Consider the following 16626-nt stretch of genomic DNA (forward strand, 5'->3'; position numbering starts at 1 on the left):
CCCGGCTGTACGCGCCGCTCCGGCAGCCCCAGCCCCGCCAGCGCCATTTGGCCAGGATCCCCGAAGCGATTCCCCCAACGCCCCCACGCCTATCCCGTACCGGGAAGGCTTCCAAGGGCCGGATGCCGGGCCCTCCGGGCCGGGTCAAAGCCGGGACCGTGGACAACGCCGCCTTTGTCAGGAAATGTTAGGTTAGGTCACTGGCTGGCAGGTATCGCCCGGAACACGCCCTCCAAAAGCATAAGGGACCCCCGTGAGATCAGAACGCACCTCTCTCTAAGAGGAAGTAGAAGCAGCTTGCGTGAAGCCAACGCTCCCCTCCCCACCCTTGAGCCGGCTCCTCTTCCCCCGCGGGAAATGAGCTATCCCCTTTGGTACACACTATAACAAACACAAAAAATGCACACAGTCACACGCGCACCCAAACTTGCACCGACCGGCTCGCCAAATGCATCCAGACACACACACACCCGGACTCAGGTACCCTAGCCACCCATCATCCCCAAGTTCGCTCCGCCAAACTCTCGAACAGCCTCAGGTTTCCTACCGGCGCAGGCACGCTCGCGGGCGGCCACTCAGCAGCTCACCCGTTGGCACACTCACGTGCCCCCCGCTTCCCCGAGCCCATATAAAATGTAGCGTGCAAGCACTCAAGAATCACACCTGCACAAGCGTCTGCGTGCGCGCACGCACGTTCCTCTGCACTCGATCGAGCAGCACGCAAACTCTTGCCTATATTATTCTTATACACAGTTGCACACTCCCAGGGCTTGGGGTCCAAGAGACGCAGGGAATGTGGAGCCTTGACGCGCTCCCAGGGAAGAGAAATTTGGGAGGCCTGGACCTTGGCACCAGGGACGCCGCGAGGAGGTGGGGGTGGCCCGGGAGCCCAGCCCATCTCCTCCGAGACAACTGGGAGGGGGGAACCCGACAAGTCCACGGGGTTCCCATGCACTACTGCACCCCCTCTGTAAGGGATTTCCCTGGAAGCTCGGCGCCGCGAAGGCAATCGAACACACTCCTCGGGGTCCTCCAAGGAGGGGAGGGGTCCGGGAGGGAGGGGGTAGAAGAGCCGCTCCCGCCTCCTAGTGGCCAGGAAAGGGTTAAATCGGCAAGCTAAGAAGCGAGGGAGGAGCCAGCGAGTGCGGGAAGGAGTGGGGGTGGTTGGGAAGAGCATCCTCGCTGTCCCCACTCTCCCTCGGCTCGCAGCCGGGGCGCGCGGACCCGAGGACCGGCGGACTCGCACGCCGCCTGCGCTGCTGGGGGGCGCCGGCGCCCGGCGTCGTCGACGGCCAGCTCCAGCCCTCCCCGCCCAGTCGCGCCCCGCCCCGTCCCGTCGGGGCCGATGGCTCCTCCCGAGGCCCGCAGCCCGGGGGGCGCAGGGTAGAGTGCCGCGGCCTGGCCTCGCCGCCCGGGGTCTCCCGGGCCCTCCCGGAGCCCCGCGGAGTCCCCGCCGTCCGTCTGGCGGGCTCAGGGAGCGAGTGGGAGCGCCCCCCACCGCCGCCCCCTCCCCCGAGCGTGGAGACAAGATGCTGCCCGGGCTCAGGTGCTTGCTGCAAGGTAGGGACCCCAGCCCGCTGGAGAGCGGAGGCCAACCGGAGGAGGGGAGCGGGGCACCCCCGCCCTCAGGGCTCGAGGGTGGGGCAGTGGCGGAAGGTGGGGGGTAGCCTGGCGAGGAGGAAAAAGGCTTAATCCCGGGGCCCCGCCCCCGCACCCAGGGCTGCCGGCTGGAGGAGCGCACCCGACTCGGAGACTGCCCGGCCGTGCGGGGAGCTCGTGACCGTAGGGGGACGCAGGGGCCAGGCGGACCGGGCCTGCGCGGGGGGAGGGAGGCTCAGGTTCCGCTGTCCCAGCTCCACCTGCTCCTGGGGACGCTGAGGACTCCGGCCGGCTGGGGAAGCGCCGACTCAGCAACTTCTCGTGCCCCGTGCCTCAGCACTTTCCAGTCACCTGAGAGGACGAGGGATGTGGGTAGGGGGCAGTCTGTGAGGGTGGGGGTGCCGGGGGAAATCCAAGTGCCTCCCCCCCACCCCCATAGGACAGATGGAGGGCGCTGGAGAGGGGATAGTTCCAAGGATTGAGTGACAGCCAAGGGTGCGGGCCAGAGACTGGGGGCGGGCGCGGGGCGGGGGAGGGGGCGGTTATCGATGCGAGAAAGTCCTTAGGGGAGGAGGGAGACGGGGAGGAGTAGGAGGAATAAAGGTTAGACGGGAAAAGCGCCCAGGGAAGTGGGACCCAGGTTAGGGCCAGGAAGAGGGAAGGAGAAAGGACACCAGATGAAGGGAGGCGTGAAGGGAAGACCCGAGAGGAGCCCCCAGAATCTGGGGATGGGCGCCATGGGAAAGAGCCTGGGGCCCTCTGGACCTGGAAGGCGAGGGGAGTGGGGAGATCAGAAACCTGAGGATGCGGATGGGGGTGGAGATGGAGTCTCAGGAACGGGAGAGAGGGTCAAGGATGAGCACTGGGGCTGCAGACAGGGAACCACAGCTGGAAGAGGGGCTAGGCGTTGAGGCCGGGGTGGGGGTGAGGGCTGGAAAGGAAGGAGGGGGAGGAGGAAGAGAAAGGGATGGAGGAGAGGGATGGGGTGGGGGTGGGGAAAGTTGCCAGAGACGAGACAAAGACGCTTCTGGTAACCACTTCCACGTGGGAAGCCCTCCCTTCCCAAAGCTCTTCTTTCAGGGAGTGGTCGGTGGGGCGGGCCCGGGGCTTGGGGCTCAGGGCTTCCAGGGGTGGCTGTGAGGAAGAACAGAGAGGACATTTTAATGGAGCGGCAGCCTCCCAGGGTGGGCTTCCTGGCTGCCATTTATATCTGCGGGCCTCACGTCGGATCCTGCAGCCGGGCGGCCGCTGCTGCTGCCGCGGTGACTGCTTATTTTGGGGTGTCACATTCTGGCAGAGTGAGAAGCCGCTTGCAGCAGTCTAAACCTCCATCGCCGCACCAGTGCCTCCCCAGGCCCCTGCGTCACTGGCTTCGCCGCCACCCCCTCGGGCCCTGCACCCTCGGGCCCCCAGCCTGTGGGGTGTGGAGCTGTTGCTTCTCACCCGGGACCTTCGGACCATCCTTCAGAGTCAAACACCTTGACTCCAGAGAGCACCTTTCCTGAGGCCACTGTGCCCTGGGGGTTGGCACCCTGGCTCCGGCCCTCTAGTCTCGGGGTCCCTCAGGCTCCTCTCCAAGGGTGCCCCTTCACTGAGGCCTCTGCACCGCAGGGTGGCTCCGGGGGTGAGAACTTCGTTTCTGAGCTTGGTGTTCCAGGGTGATGGCCCAGAGTCCTTGACAGTGGCCCCTCAATGAATGGATACTTTTGGCTCTGGGCACCTCAGCCTTCTGGGATCAATACCATGTTCTGGCCTCTCTCCATCCCTCCCCTGGTCAGCTCTGGCCATATCTCCTGGACACTGGTCATCTCTCCTTGACTCCCAAGAGCGTCCCCCTAGGGTAGCCCCAACCTGGAACCCAGGAGAGGAAAGTTGCAGAGGGAGCCTGGGTTCCTTCTCTGCCTTGACCCTGGACAGCCAAACAGACCCAGGGTCATGGCTGGCCCAGCCCTGCGCACCTGAGCACAACTCCTTCCCTCCCTTTACCTGGAGGGCAATGTCTCTTGCACTCAGGGGTGCTTTCCTTAGATGATGTGAAATCTCCCGAAGAAAGACCGGAAATCCCTTTGGACACGCGCGTGTCCATTCTGGGTCCCTCCTGTACTCGCTGCATGACCTGAGGCCACTCATTTCATGTCTCTGAGCCTCCTGCCCCTTTCCCGCAAACTGGGGGCCGTAAGATTGATCTCACAGGGTCATGTTGCATGCTATGGACATAAAGACGTACAGATCCAGTGCCTGGCACACAGTAGGTGCTTAGTAACAGATGCTTTCTGCCCATCCTGGCTCTACACTCTCCTGCAACTCTCGCCATCACTTGCTAACTTTAGGAGAAAAGGAAACGAGGGAAGGGAAGGGATGGGGTGAGTGGAGAGGGCGGGGACACTGTTAGAAAGGGCCTTCCTTGGGCCCCCATAGAGAAGCAGGGAGGTGGCGTGAAGCCTTGGTGAAAGGTACAGGAGGCAGCCTGTGGGAGATTCCGGTCAGGAGACCCCGGGCTCACTCAGAAACTGAGCCTTCTCCTCTTCAGCCTTCGGGCGTGTGACCTGGGAAATAAGGGGTTTGCTCCGGTGGTGTCCTAGGTGCCCCCTCCCAGCTCTGACACCCTGTGCGTCTCGCACGCCCGTCTTTGCCCGGGATTCACAAAAAGAGGGCCGGAAGTGGGACCATGGTCCTGGAGAGAGAGGAGGACACAGGCCAGGAGGGAAGGCGTGACAGGGAAGAGCCGTGAGAAGCAGAGGGTAGGAAGGAGGGGACTGTGGGGAGAAGGAAAAGGGCACACGCTGGGCAGGGACCGGACCAGAGGGTGAGAGTGGAGGAGGGAGAGAGAGGCACGGCTCACCAGCCCCCACTGCCTCAGCCAGGGAGCATCCAGCCAGGCCTGGGGGCAGAGAAACCCCGTGCCCCCCACCTTCCCCTCCTCCTAGCCTCCAGTGAGAGCTGCAGCCTGAATTATGGATGAGGCTCCTTGGGTTACAGCTGCTTTGCATGGCTGCGAGGGCCAGAAATGGCAACAGAGTCACTGCTACGCAGCAGCTGTCATGGAGGGGCCGTGCTCAGGGCCCCTGCTCAGAGAGCCTGCCAGGAACAGGTCTCAGGCTTGGGGAGGTGGGCCAGGATGGGGGAGATACGGGGGACAAGAGGGAGGGAGTGCAGGGAAAGAAGAGGGGAGCCCCTCATGGGGGCAGATAGGGGGCCAGTTGTGAGTAGTGGGAGGCAGGCCCTGCTGAGGGGCTGAGCAGCCTCCAGGGAGGAAGAGACCCTGGAAACCGGGGAGGGGCCCCCTGACTCTGAGGTGCTCTGGGATTGCACATCCTTCCTTCCCTGGCTCTGGGCTGCCAGTCAGCCCTAGAGGCTGGGGGAAGAGCTCCCGTCCTCCCCAGGACTGGCGGCCTTCGGCGCTCCCATTCTTGGGAGTGTGTGGATAAGGGGTGGCATTGAGGGACCAGAGAAGGATCTGGCTTTCTCTGGTGTCGAGCCCTTGGGGAAGCGAGCTCAGAAGGTGACTCTGCCAGGAAGGGAAGTGCCCTGGCCAGGCATCCGGAGACTGCTTTCTGGTTCTTACCCTGCCAACCACTTTGCTGTGTGACCTTGGGCAAGTCGCTTGTCCTCTCTGAACCCCGATTGATTGGGACCTCGGTTGAACAAGAATTTGAACCAGGTGAACCTGGAAAAATCTTTCCGGCTTTGTAATCTCCTGTTCTAGGCCCCAAACCTCAGCCCCGGCTGAAAGACCCACCCAAGGTTCCCCACCTGCTCCCGCACCCCACCCCTGCCAGGTTCAGATGAGGGGTGAGAGACATGCTCCTCCATCCCACGTGGCTCTGAAAAACTCAGGAGGAGAAAGTAATCGTGAAACGCCGCACGGGGGAGGGGTGAGAAGGGCCGAGAAACGCGGAGGCGGTGTGAACGAATGGCACAGCAGCGCTGTGTCACTGAGTATTACATCACACCCAGCCTACACACGCAGGGGGCTGGCACTCTCACACACACACACACGCGAGGACAGCCAGCACACGCTCTCACACGCACACCCTGCACGGTGGCCGCGGGAAGAGGCGAGGGTGCACAAGGTGGGTGGGGCCCCAAACTGAGGAGCAGCGGGAGCACCACACACATCGGGCATGGGGTCCCCCACCCTCGCCTGCATGTTCCCCCACGAGAGGAGGCTCACCAGAGCCTCCGTGATGTCCACACCACACTGGGGGCCTGTGGGGGCCACGTGAACCCTGAGGCTCAGACACAGGCATTCATACACAGCACTTACGGGGCACCAGGCACCAGTCCTCCCCAGGGCCTCTGCACCTCAGAGAGGCCCGGAGACGGAGAGGAGGGCTTTGGGTCCAAGGCCCCGTCATCCTCCCCTCAACCTTGGGAGGCCTAGCACACTGCCTGGAGCAGAAGGTGCTCACTGGAGGTGTGCCCAGGGAGTGACTTTCTAGCTTTTGGGGTGCTGGCTCCCCTTCTCCCCAGGCAAACCTCCCAGCAGAAAATCCCAGGAGTCCGGTGGAAGTCATGATAAAGAGCAGAGGTCAAGCCAGTTCCAGCCGAGACCTTCACCAGCTACAGTGAGGGCGGGAAGTGGCTGAGCTCCCCAGGCAAGGCCCCGCACTAAATGCTGGGGCTCAGACACACCCCTCCAGCCCCCAGGCTTTGGAGCCTTCCTCGACCTGCTTCTCCATCTGCATCTTAAGAAGGGTGGACCATATCCAACCTTCAAAAGTTATTTTGGAAAAAAAAAAATTTAAGTGACTTTAAATGAAAAGAGCCTGGGGTGTGAAATGTAGATTCCCTGGCTCTCACCCAGAAATTCTGATTCTGCACAGGCAGGCCAAGGAAGCCGCATTCTTTCTGAACCTCCCGCTGAATCTGTTGCAGGAGGCCGGGGCCCCCAGTCATAGACCCATCATCGCCCCGGTCCCTGAGGCCCTTCCCACAGGAAGAGACCCAGGTTCTTCCCAGGTGAGAGCTGCAGGAAGGCAGGGGCTGTGGCCACCGGTGGGCTCAGCGAGGCCAGCCCCCCCCCACCCAGGGCAGCCAGGGGGCCCTTTTACACCAGCCCGAGACTCACAACAAGAGTCTCACAATTTAGTCCCAGCCAGTCTCCAGTGGGGGCGACTTTGCTCCGCAGGGGACATTTGGTAATGTCTGGAGACATTTTGGTTGTCACAGTCAGGGGGAAGGTGTTACTGGCATCTAGTGGGTAGAGGACAGGGAGGCTGCTAAACACCCTAAATAGGACACCACACAGGACTGTGCCCCACAACAAAGAGCGGTCGGCCCGACTCTCAACACTGAGGTTAGGAAGCCTGACAGGTAGCCGGTCAGACCCACCACCGTGGAAACAAGGAAAAGATGACCACTCAGGAAACGACTCTCAACAGAGCGCCGTGCTTTCTGAAGGGTCCTTTCGGCATTTCTTCGTTTCTTTATTTTTTTAATATGCCAGGGGTCTCAAAGAGTGGGAGCGGCCAGGCCCTCTGGCAACTAGGTTACTTGCTCCCAGAACCCTCCCACCTGGGAGCGGCGGGCTTCTCGCCATTAGGGGTGGGTGGGCTGGCCCCTGGCAGGCACTCCTGCCTTCACAGCCTGCCCAGAAAGGCCTGCCCCCCTCTCCCTGCAGGTCCCGCCTCGGCCTGCCTCCTGCTGATGCTCCTGGCCCTGCCCCCAGCGGCCCCCAGCTGCCCCATGCTCTGTACCTGCTACGCGTCCCCGCCCACCGTGAGCTGCCAGGCCAACAACTTCTCCTCCGTGCCGCTGTCCCTGCCGCCCAGCACCCAGCGACTCTTCCTCCAGAACAACCTCATCCGCACGCTGCGGCCGGGCACCTTCGGGCCCAACCTGCTCACCCTGTGGCTATTCTCCAACAACCTCTCCACCATCTACCCGGGCACCTTCCGCCACCTGCAGGCCTTGGAGGAGCTGGACCTCGGTGACAACCGGCACCTGCGCTCTCTGGAGCCCGACACCTTCCAAGGCCTGGAGCGGCTGCAGTCGCTGCACCTGTACCGCTGCCAGCTCAGCAGCCTGCCCGGCAACATCTTCCGCGGCCTGGTCAGCCTGCAGTACCTCTACCTCCAGGAAAACAGCCTGCTCCACCTCCAGGTGAGCCGCCCCACCCAGCGCGCGCAGGGCGCAGGCGCGCGCGCCCACACACGCACGCACACACCCCTGTTTCCCCCCTCTGTTCCTCTGTCCCTGTGTGTGTCCCTCCTCTCCCCCAGGACACCCTTCCCGCCTCAGCATCTCAGCATCGCTGCATCTCTCCCCATGTCTGCTCCTTTTCTAAGTGTGTCCCTCTCGCTTGCTCCGGGGGCTATTCTGCATGTCGTTCTGCACGTTGGTCAGTCAGTCTGTCTAAACTGTTTGGTTCGCTTGCTGCCCCCTACTCTCTGACTCTTCTAACCACCCCCACCCCGTGTGTCCCCCTCTGCCTTTCCGTCTGTCCCCCTCTGCCCCCTCTGCCTCTCTCACTAACTGGCCTCCCCCATCTGTCTTCTGCGTCTTCTGTCTGTCTTCCTTCACACGCCCACTCCACACGCACCCCCACGTCTGTCTGGGTGATGCGTCTCTTTCTGTGATCTCTCCTTTCCCCCTTGTTTGACTTGGGCGGGGGCTGCCTCTCCCCAGGCACCAGGCCTGAAGGTCTTCATGGCTGCCTTTCTCCCCGCCCCCAGCCCTTCCCACTGCCTAGGCCTCCCATAGAAGGTTCCACCTCCCGGCAACACACTGGGTAATGGGACCAGGGGAAACTCTACCACCCGGTCTAGATTCCCATCGTCAAGCCTGCCGTCTCTCTCTCTCTCTCTCGCTGAAAGGGAAGAAGGGGAAAAAAGGGTAAAGAGCCGTTAAGTAGCCGAAAGATGGATGCTCTGAAAACGGAAGGAATAACAGTAATTGCTATTTATTGTTATTATTATTGATCTAAATATTGTTTATTGTTGTTGTTAAGCTGACTGTTTGACAGTCAAATCCTCCCATTCTATTTCCCCAGGAAGTAATAACACGCCCTCCAAACCACTCTGGGAGAAAGCCCTCCCTGGGCGCCACAGCCCCTGGCTGGACGGGGCAAGAATCTCCCGCGTCTCCCTTCTCCCCAGGCAGACCTGGAAGGCGGGTCCTCCGCCCACCCAGCTTGGTGCCTAACTGGTCACCAGTATGCTGATTTTTTTTAAGATTTTATTTTCAGAGAGGGAGTGGAGGGAGAAAGAGAGAGAGAAACATCAATGTGCGGTTGCTGGGGGTCATGGCCTGCAACCCAGGCATGTACCCTGACTGGGAATCGAACCTGCGACACTTTGGTTCGCAGCCCACGCTCAATTCACTGAGCTACGCCAGCCAGGGCACCAGTGTGCTGACTTAAAAGTCAGGTCAGGTGGATGCTGATAAAGATAATAACAGAAGCAATAATAATTTAACCAGGTATTGTGCACCCACTAGGTGCGAGGGGCTGAGGACACAGCATTTAACAAAGCAGACAACTCTTCCCTGCCTTCACAGAGATAGCATTCTAGGTGGGGTGGGGGGAGAGACAGAAAAACACAGTAGCGCCCCCACCCACCCCCGCTTTTCTGCAAGAGGTACCGAACCTTATACGTACTATGTTTTAGCCTCTACATATACACCTATGATAAAGTTAATTTATAAAATAGGCACAAGAAAAGATTAACAACAATAACTAACAATAGAACAGTCATAATAGTGACGCTGTAATAATAGTGACGTGAGTGGCTTTGGGGCCATAAGTAAGCAAAGAAAGGGTGACTGGCACACAAGCTTGACGGTACCGCCGTCCTTGCTCTGACGAGCGTGGCGGCTGCGGAGTGAGCGGCAGGCAGGAAACCAAGGCAGTGAGGAGATACTGGACCAACGGCTGACTCACCTCCAGGCGGGCGGGCGGATGAGACGTTTTGCCACGCTCATTAGAACAGCGCACAATTTAAAATTATGGAATCATTTATTTCTGGAATTTTCTATTTCGTATTTTTGGACCGTGGTTGACCGTGGGTAACTGAAACCATGAAAGCAAAGCCGTGAGTCAGGGTGAGGGGGGAAGACTGCTCTGTGTAGCACATTGGAAAAAATATGTTGTGGTTATTTTTTTAAGAGTTCAGTTGTTCATTTTTAGAGAGAGAGGAAGGGAAGGAGAAAGCAAAGGAGAGAAACGTCAATGTGTGGTTGCCTCTCACATACCCCTTACTGGTGACCTGGCCCAAAACCCAGGCATGTGTCCTGACTGGGAATGGAACCAACGACCCTTTGGTTCGCAGGCTGTCGCTCAACCCACTGAGCCACACCAGCCAGGGCTGTTGTGGTTATGATGATTGCATCAACAATGATAATGGCACCCACTATCATTTAGCAGACACGCTAAGCATGGGGTGCTGTGCGAAAGACTTTATGGGTATCAACTCTGCACTTTGCAAGTGTGTGACATTTTTAAATCCCTCTGGGCCTCAGTTTGTCTATCTGTAAAACGGAGGGAGCACCAGCACCCATGTCCTAGGGATTTCATGAATGTAAGTGCATGAATAATTTGTAAAGCGCTTAGAATAGTGTTTGGCACACGATAAGCACTATATAAATGCTTGTTAAAATACTATTTTGAAAGAGTGGCAAGCCTCATTGAACATTGATCTTGGAGAGATGGCCCATCTTGGACCTCATCCTGGAGATGTGAGTCAACTTCAAGCATGACACTGAGGCCGCGGGTGGGCCCCAGAACACACCTCTCTTTTCTCTCCGTCCGCAACTGGCCTAGCACCTCACAGTTGCCAAAGCGTGCTCAGCCACCTCATCTCATTTTTACAGCCCTTTTGGGAGATGTTTGCACCTCCTCACAGGTGAGGAAGCTGAGGCCCAGGTCCCAAGACTTTGCAGATATAAGGCCTCTACACACAAATCCCTTAAACCGCTGCCTGTGTGATTGGGGCTCACGCATTCTCACCAGCATGCTTCACCTCCCAACAGCCTGGCCGCAGGGACAGGGAGGGGCAGTAGGGACGTGGAATGAAGTACCTGAGGCCGGCCAGCCAGGCAGAGCTGGGGATGCTTGAGCCTACATGGGCTGACCACATTTCAGTCCACTTCCATCATGTACAACTCTCCACTAGGGTCTGTCTGGGTGGAGGTGTGGGGGGGTACCCTGAAGTACGGCAGCGTGGACTCATTTTTGAAGGCGCTTGTTTTGGAGTCTACCAGATGTAGGTTCAGATCCCAGCTCCTAAGACTTTGGAGAGATTACTAACCCTCCTTCAGTCTCCATTTCCTCATCTGTAAAGTGGCGATCATGAGAGCTTTAGTACAGGGCCACACTTGGGTACGACCATGGAAACCCTGGCCTCCTCCATATTTATCAGCTGTTCACAACGAGAAATCTGGAGTCAGAGGGCCTGAGTTTGAATCCCTGCTCTGCTACTTTCTGATGTGTTTGACTTTAGGTATGATGCCTCTCCTCTCTGGACCTCAGTTTCCTTATTCTTAAAAGTGGAAATAATAAAAAGAATGCCTTCCACAAAGAACGGCTGTAAAGAGTAAATGAGTTAGTGTTTATACGGCACATAGTTCAGTGCTGAATAAATCGTGTCATTAGAACCTGACCCTCCATTGACTCTCAGGCCAGGACCCGGAGACAGGTCCTGGGAAAGACCCGAACAAAGGGGACTTTGAGTAGACACTGGGATCTCCCAAGATGGGAAGTGTTTGTTTTGCACATCCCTGGCATGAATGGTACAGGCACCATGGGAAAGAGGCATCTTCATAACTGGTCCTCTATAGAGGAGAAAGCAAGAGACAGCCCTGCCTGTGAAATGCCGGGAGAAACTAGGCTGGGAGAGGCCACAGACGGGTGAGGAAATGGGGACCAAGATAATGCAGGTGTGGCCCAAGATAAAGATGGGCCTGCCCCAAGGGGTGAGCTTTGGAGGAGGCGAGAGGACCACAGCTTTTAAAGATGAGGAAGGTGGCAGTGGAAATGGGCTGGGTTAGAGGTTCTCAGAGACTGTCTTCCGCACGCCAGCTACTGTGCCAGGCGGGCTCATTCATCAGTGGATGTGTGTTGAGCACCTACTACATGGCAGGCGGCATTCTGGGCACCAGAGACTCAGGAGTGAACAACAATAGTGTCCCTGCACTCCTGGAGCGTAGTTCCCACTTGAATGGAGCCAGATGATAAGGACATCCATTCTCTTAATCATCACAGCAGCCTACATGGTGTATAAGAGCAGCCTGTGTACTCAGGCAAATCTGGCTTTGAATGCCAGCCCCACCTCCGACTCGCTGTGTGGCTTTGAGCAAATTGCTTCACCACTTTAATCCTGAATGGACCCATCTGCAGCAGGGGGGAAATACCTACCTCTACCTCAGGGGTTTCTGGTGAGGATTAACGGAGAGGCTGCTGGAAAAGGGCTCAGCACCATGTGTGGGCTGAGTGAGCATCATTTCCCCATTTCATAGCGAAGGACGCTGGGACTCAGTGAAGTCGAGGTGCCGGTCCAAGGTCACCCAGTTAGTAAAGGGCACAGCCTAGAACTGGCCCAGGTCTGACTCAAGTGCAGCTCTTCAGAGCCCCGCCCCGTCTACAGAGCTCACATCTGCATTCCACTACCTGATAGCTGTTGAACCCCAGGCAAGTCGCTTGCCTTCTCTGAATCCCCCTTTCCTGATCTCCAAAGGTACAGGGGTTGGGGGCGGGGATAATAACACTACCTGCTTCACAGGGTTGTGCAGGTTACTACGTGGCCCATGCGCAGCACTGAGCTTGGCTCACAGTTGAAGCTCAGCTGCTTGCCCAGACAATGACACCAGACGTAGACTGGTGAGCACGAGGAGGGGGGTTGCCTGGCACAGCGTAGACACTCAATAGAGCTTTGCTGAATGAATGAGGTGCCGTCCAGGACTCACTCATTAATATCAGATGAGGATGGATCTTAATGATCATCTATCTCAAGTCCCTTGTTTCACAGATAAAAAGACCGAGACTCAGAGAGGTACCTGGAGCTGCCCAAGGTCACACAGCTCAGCCACTAGTGCCAAAGACTGGAGCTTGGGAGGCTGGAAGGAGGCAAGGTTAAGAACAGGATGCTGTCCAGAGAAGGGGGGCAGGGATGCTGCGTTGAGATTCCATATGGATGCAGAGAGCTGTGAACTGGCTGGGGGAGGTGAGGGAAATGTGGTTTTGGAAATGGAAGATGACTTTAGCAGCCGCTCTCAGCCCAGGGTGGGGGGGGGGGGCGATAGGGAGGGCGGTGGGGGAGGGCGAGGGCTGTGAAAGTCAAGAGCTTATTAATGCACAGAGAACGGTTTTAACGATGGAGAGAGGAGGACCGGATTTGAGAGCTGCAGCGGGATTTGGCAACAGCTTGGATGGGGGGGAGGGGAAATGGACCCCCTGGCTGAGGCTCAGAGAGGGAAGGGGCAGGGCGTGTGCAAATGGAAAAAAGGGAAAGAGAGGTGGTTAGAATCAAGGAACTTTGTAGCCTAGAAATTGGAACTGTGGGCCAAAGGCGCCTGAATTCCCTAGGGGCCCTGACCTTTGGTCATCCCTTCCTAACCTCCCCAAGTCCCAAAGGTCCATCACCCATGCTCCCTCTGCCCAGCTCCCACACACATACATTGATCCTCTGACCAGGTATCTCTGGGCGTGTCCCGCTCTTACTGACACTCCCTAACTAGGTGTTTGAGTGGAAGGGACTCAGAGCCCACTCCCTGCTGGGCCAGCCCAAGGCCACAGAGGTTCGGGGAGCCCACTGGAGGCCTGACCTGAGCATGGGCAGTGGCACGGGGTTTGAAGAACACTAGTGTCAGAGGCAGCCGAGAAGGTTGAGGGGGACGGATCTCAGTGTGGCCAAGAGGAGGGTTCTTGGCAAGCTCAGTTCCTGTAGCGGAGAGGGCGGAAGCCAGATGGGAGGGGGCGAGAACACGCAGGAGCACAGGAAGGTGGAGGCTGTGGGTGTGGGCTGGGAGTCAGTGCCCTCCCCCCACCTGAGAGCCTGTGACCAGGCTCCTGGGGCGGGGGGGGGGGGGGGGGGGGGGGGAATCATCTCCCCAGACAGGGAAGGGTGGGAGAGCCACAGCCCAGAAACAGGCCCCCCAGGGTGCACGGGCTTGCACATGGAGGATGTCGTGTCCCTGAGAGCCAGGCCTCCTGGACCTGCCGGCCACAGTAATGTCCTGCATCACTGGGGGAGGACCTCAGTCCCAGGGCTCTGGTCCCTGCTCTGGCAAGCCTTCCATCTCCCTGGGTGTCAGTGCTCTTCCCTGTAAAAAGCAGGCTGGGCTGGTGGACCCTGGAGCTGATCATCACCGATACCTTAGTGAGCTGGTTAAAATGCAGAATCCAGCCCTGGCCCCTTCCCACCTCCCACCCATGGAGCGTATCCACTCCCCACACCCACACCCGCATTCATTCTGAACCACAGTCCAAGATCCTCCCAAAAGGAACATGGCCTGCTGGGGCACCTCCAGCCCGGACAAGCAGAAGCGGGGCAGCCCCTCTAAGGGGGGTCAGTGATGCAGGACACGGGGCAGCAGCCTCCCTTCCCCTCCCCTGCTGCCTGTGGGGAGGGGCAGGCGGACACATGGTCCCCTTAATACCTTGGCCTCTTGGCAGACCTTCTGGACCCCCAAGAGCTCCTCTGTTGTCAGGAAAGGGACATTAGTTACCTAACTGAGCCCCTATTGTCACAGTGACCATCAGTTCTTGATGGTGGTCCATGTGCCTACCAGGTGCTGTGCCCTTACAGCATGATGTCATCCAACTCTCCCTCTGGTCTGGGCGGGGGTGGGGGCGGGGGCAGGGGGCTGTTCTCCCAGTTACACACACTGAGGAAACAGAGGCTCTGTGAGGCTAAATAAGTCGCCCAGAGTCCCACAGCTGGGAAGAGCGCAAGCCGGGCTGGCGCCAGGGGCCACGACTTCTGAGCCTGTGGGCTTCGTCAAGGACCGGATACCGCTGTGCCAGACCCGGTGCCCAGCACCTCACCGTCTGAGCTTTCCATGGATCCTCTTCTTTAATCCTCAGAACAAAACTGTGAGGAGGTACCTTCAACCCCTCTTTACAGATGAGGCCACAGGCTTAGAGAGATTACTGGCGTGGCCAAGTTAACAGTCACGGCCAACTCGTAGAACACCTTCCACGGGGAAGCCTCTTTCTAAGCGCGTTAATACATGCCGCTCAATTTAATCTCCACCTCATACAGATGGAGAAACTGAGGCACAGAGACGCTGGGGCTCGCCCAAGGTAGTAGCACAGTCAGGTAATGACAGACCCGGGATTTGAAGTCAGGAAATCGGCTCCCCCTAGTCTGGATGCCTAACCAGAGCTTCTTATTCGCCAAGTGTGTGTGATCTTCCGACCTACAGAGTGAGCGCCCCCTGGGAACTTGTGGAGACGGGCAGATCCTCAGGCCAGGCCGCACGGGCTAAATCACAAACTCTGGGGGCAGCGTTTCGGGATCCACAGGGATTCTGGTGCACCCAAAAGTTGAAGAACCACCGGCCTCGACTATAGCACTTTTCCCACGTTAACCTCTATCTCGCTTAGAGGAGTCAGGATTCAAACCCAGGACTCTGAAAGGAAAGGTCAAATTCTTTCCCAGGGCGCTCCCCTTCCTTCCCCTCCTCCAGACCCGGGGGAGAAATCTCCACCTGTCTCAGGACCACTGTCTTCTTCTCCACCCCTAACCCACAGGATGACCTGTTCGCCGACCTGGCCAACTTGAGCCATCTCTTCCTGCACGGGAACCGCCTGCGGCTGCTGACGGAGCACGTGTTCCGCGGCCTGGGCGGCCTGGACCGGCTGCTGCTGCACGGGAACCGGCTGCAGGGCGTGCACCGCGCCGCCTTCCGTGGCCTCAGCCGCCTCACCATCCTCTACCTGTTCAACAACAGCCTGGCCTCCCTGCCCGGCGAGGCGCTGGCCGACCTGCCGGCGCTCGAGTTCCTGCGGCTCAACGCCAACCCCTGGGCGTGCGACTGCCGCGCGCGGCCGCTCTGGGCCTGGTTCCAGCGCGCTCGCGTGTCCAGCTCCGACGTGACCTGCGCCACCCCGCCGGAGCGCCAGGGCCGGGACCTGCGCGAGCTCCGCGAGGCCGACTTCCAGTCCTGCCCGCCCGCGGCGCCCACGCGGCCCGGCAGCCGCGCCCGCGGCAACAGTTCCTCCAACCACCTGTACGGGGTGGCGGAGGCTGGCGCGCCCCCCGCCGACCCCTCCACCCTCTACCGAGACCTGCCTGCCGAAGACCCGCGGGGGCGCCCGGGCGGGGACTCACCCACCGAGGACGACTACTGGGGGGGTTACGGGGGCGAGGACCAGCGGGGGGAGCAGACGTGCCCGGGCGCAGCCTGCCAGGTGCCCCCGGACTCCCGCGGCCCCGCGCTCTCGGCCGGGCTCCCCACCCCTCTGCTTTGTGTCCTGCTCTTGGCGCCCCACCACCTCTGACTGCGGTGCTGAAACTGCAGAGGCTGGGGTGGCCCCCAGCCCCAGCCCTCAGCTGCGGCTCTGGCCCAGTCCCCGCCCCCGGCCTTGCTGCCTCTCTTTCCACTCCCTGCTCCTCTCTCCCCTAGGACCAGGCCACCTGGGATGCTGGCTTAAGGCAACCCCAAGAGGCCGTGTCTGGCGGCTCAGCCCGATTCTCCCCAACTCTGGCCATTAACTCGTCCCCATCCCCAGGCTGGGGTGGGGCATCCCAGGCAGGCGCTGACCCCTTCTCCCAGTGCCCACGGCGGACTCGAAAGGAGCTTTTGTCTGCAGAGCATCTTCCACCAGCAGAGCCTTCGGAAGCTCGGGGAAGGAAGCCCCACCGAGAAGCCCCCCGGAGGGCCAGGCTGCCCCTCGGCCCCTGCTTCTCTTCGCCCCCCTCAGCCTCCCGACACTGGAGGAATACTTTTCTCCTAAGTCTACCCTGGACACTTTTTAAGGTGCCTGGAGAGAACTTGCCTCTCCACCATGGCCCCTGTGTGGTGAAGATCAACAGAAGTTGTTTGGGAAAAAAGATTTATTAAAAAATTCTATTATTTTATCTTTTT

General features: G+C 59.2%; 1 protein-coding gene across 1 annotated transcript; it reads left to right on the forward strand.

Moving 5' to 3' along the window:
- The first annotated feature begins 1157 nt into the window (after nucleotides 1-1157).
- RTN4RL2 (reticulon 4 receptor like 2) lies at nucleotides 1158-16619 on the forward strand. Its single transcript, XM_028517737.2, has 3 exons — nucleotides 1158-1560; nucleotides 7223-7704; nucleotides 15290-16619. The coding sequence occupies exons 1-3, from the start codon at nucleotides 1530-1532 to the stop codon at nucleotides 16037-16039; spliced, it is 1263 nt and encodes a 420-aa protein (XP_028373538.1). The 5' UTR covers nucleotides 1158-1529; the 3' UTR covers nucleotides 16040-16619.
- The last annotated feature ends 7 nt before the right edge of the window (nucleotides 16620-16626 follow it).

The sequence above is a fragment of the Phyllostomus discolor genome, chromosome 6 (genome assembly GCF_004126475.2).
Source record: "Phyllostomus discolor isolate MPI-MPIP mPhyDis1 chromosome 6, mPhyDis1.pri.v3, whole genome shotgun sequence".
Lineage (NCBI taxonomy): Eukaryota > Metazoa > Chordata > Mammalia > Chiroptera > Phyllostomidae > Phyllostomus > Phyllostomus discolor.

Excerpts from the sequence above, each read along its gene's own strand:
- RTN4RL2 (XM_028517737.2), top strand. The coding sequence starts at position 1,530 with ATGCTGCCCGGGCTCAGGTGCTTGCTGCAAG. Across the intron at positions 1,561-7,222 it reads GCTCAGGTGCTTGCTGCAAG|GTCCCGCCTCGGCCTGCCTC; the intron begins GTAGGGACCCCA and ends CTCTCCCTGCAG. Across the intron at positions 7,705-15,289 it reads ACAGCCTGCTCCACCTCCAG|GATGACCTGTTCGCCGACCT; the intron begins GTGAGCCGCCCC and ends CCTAACCCACAG.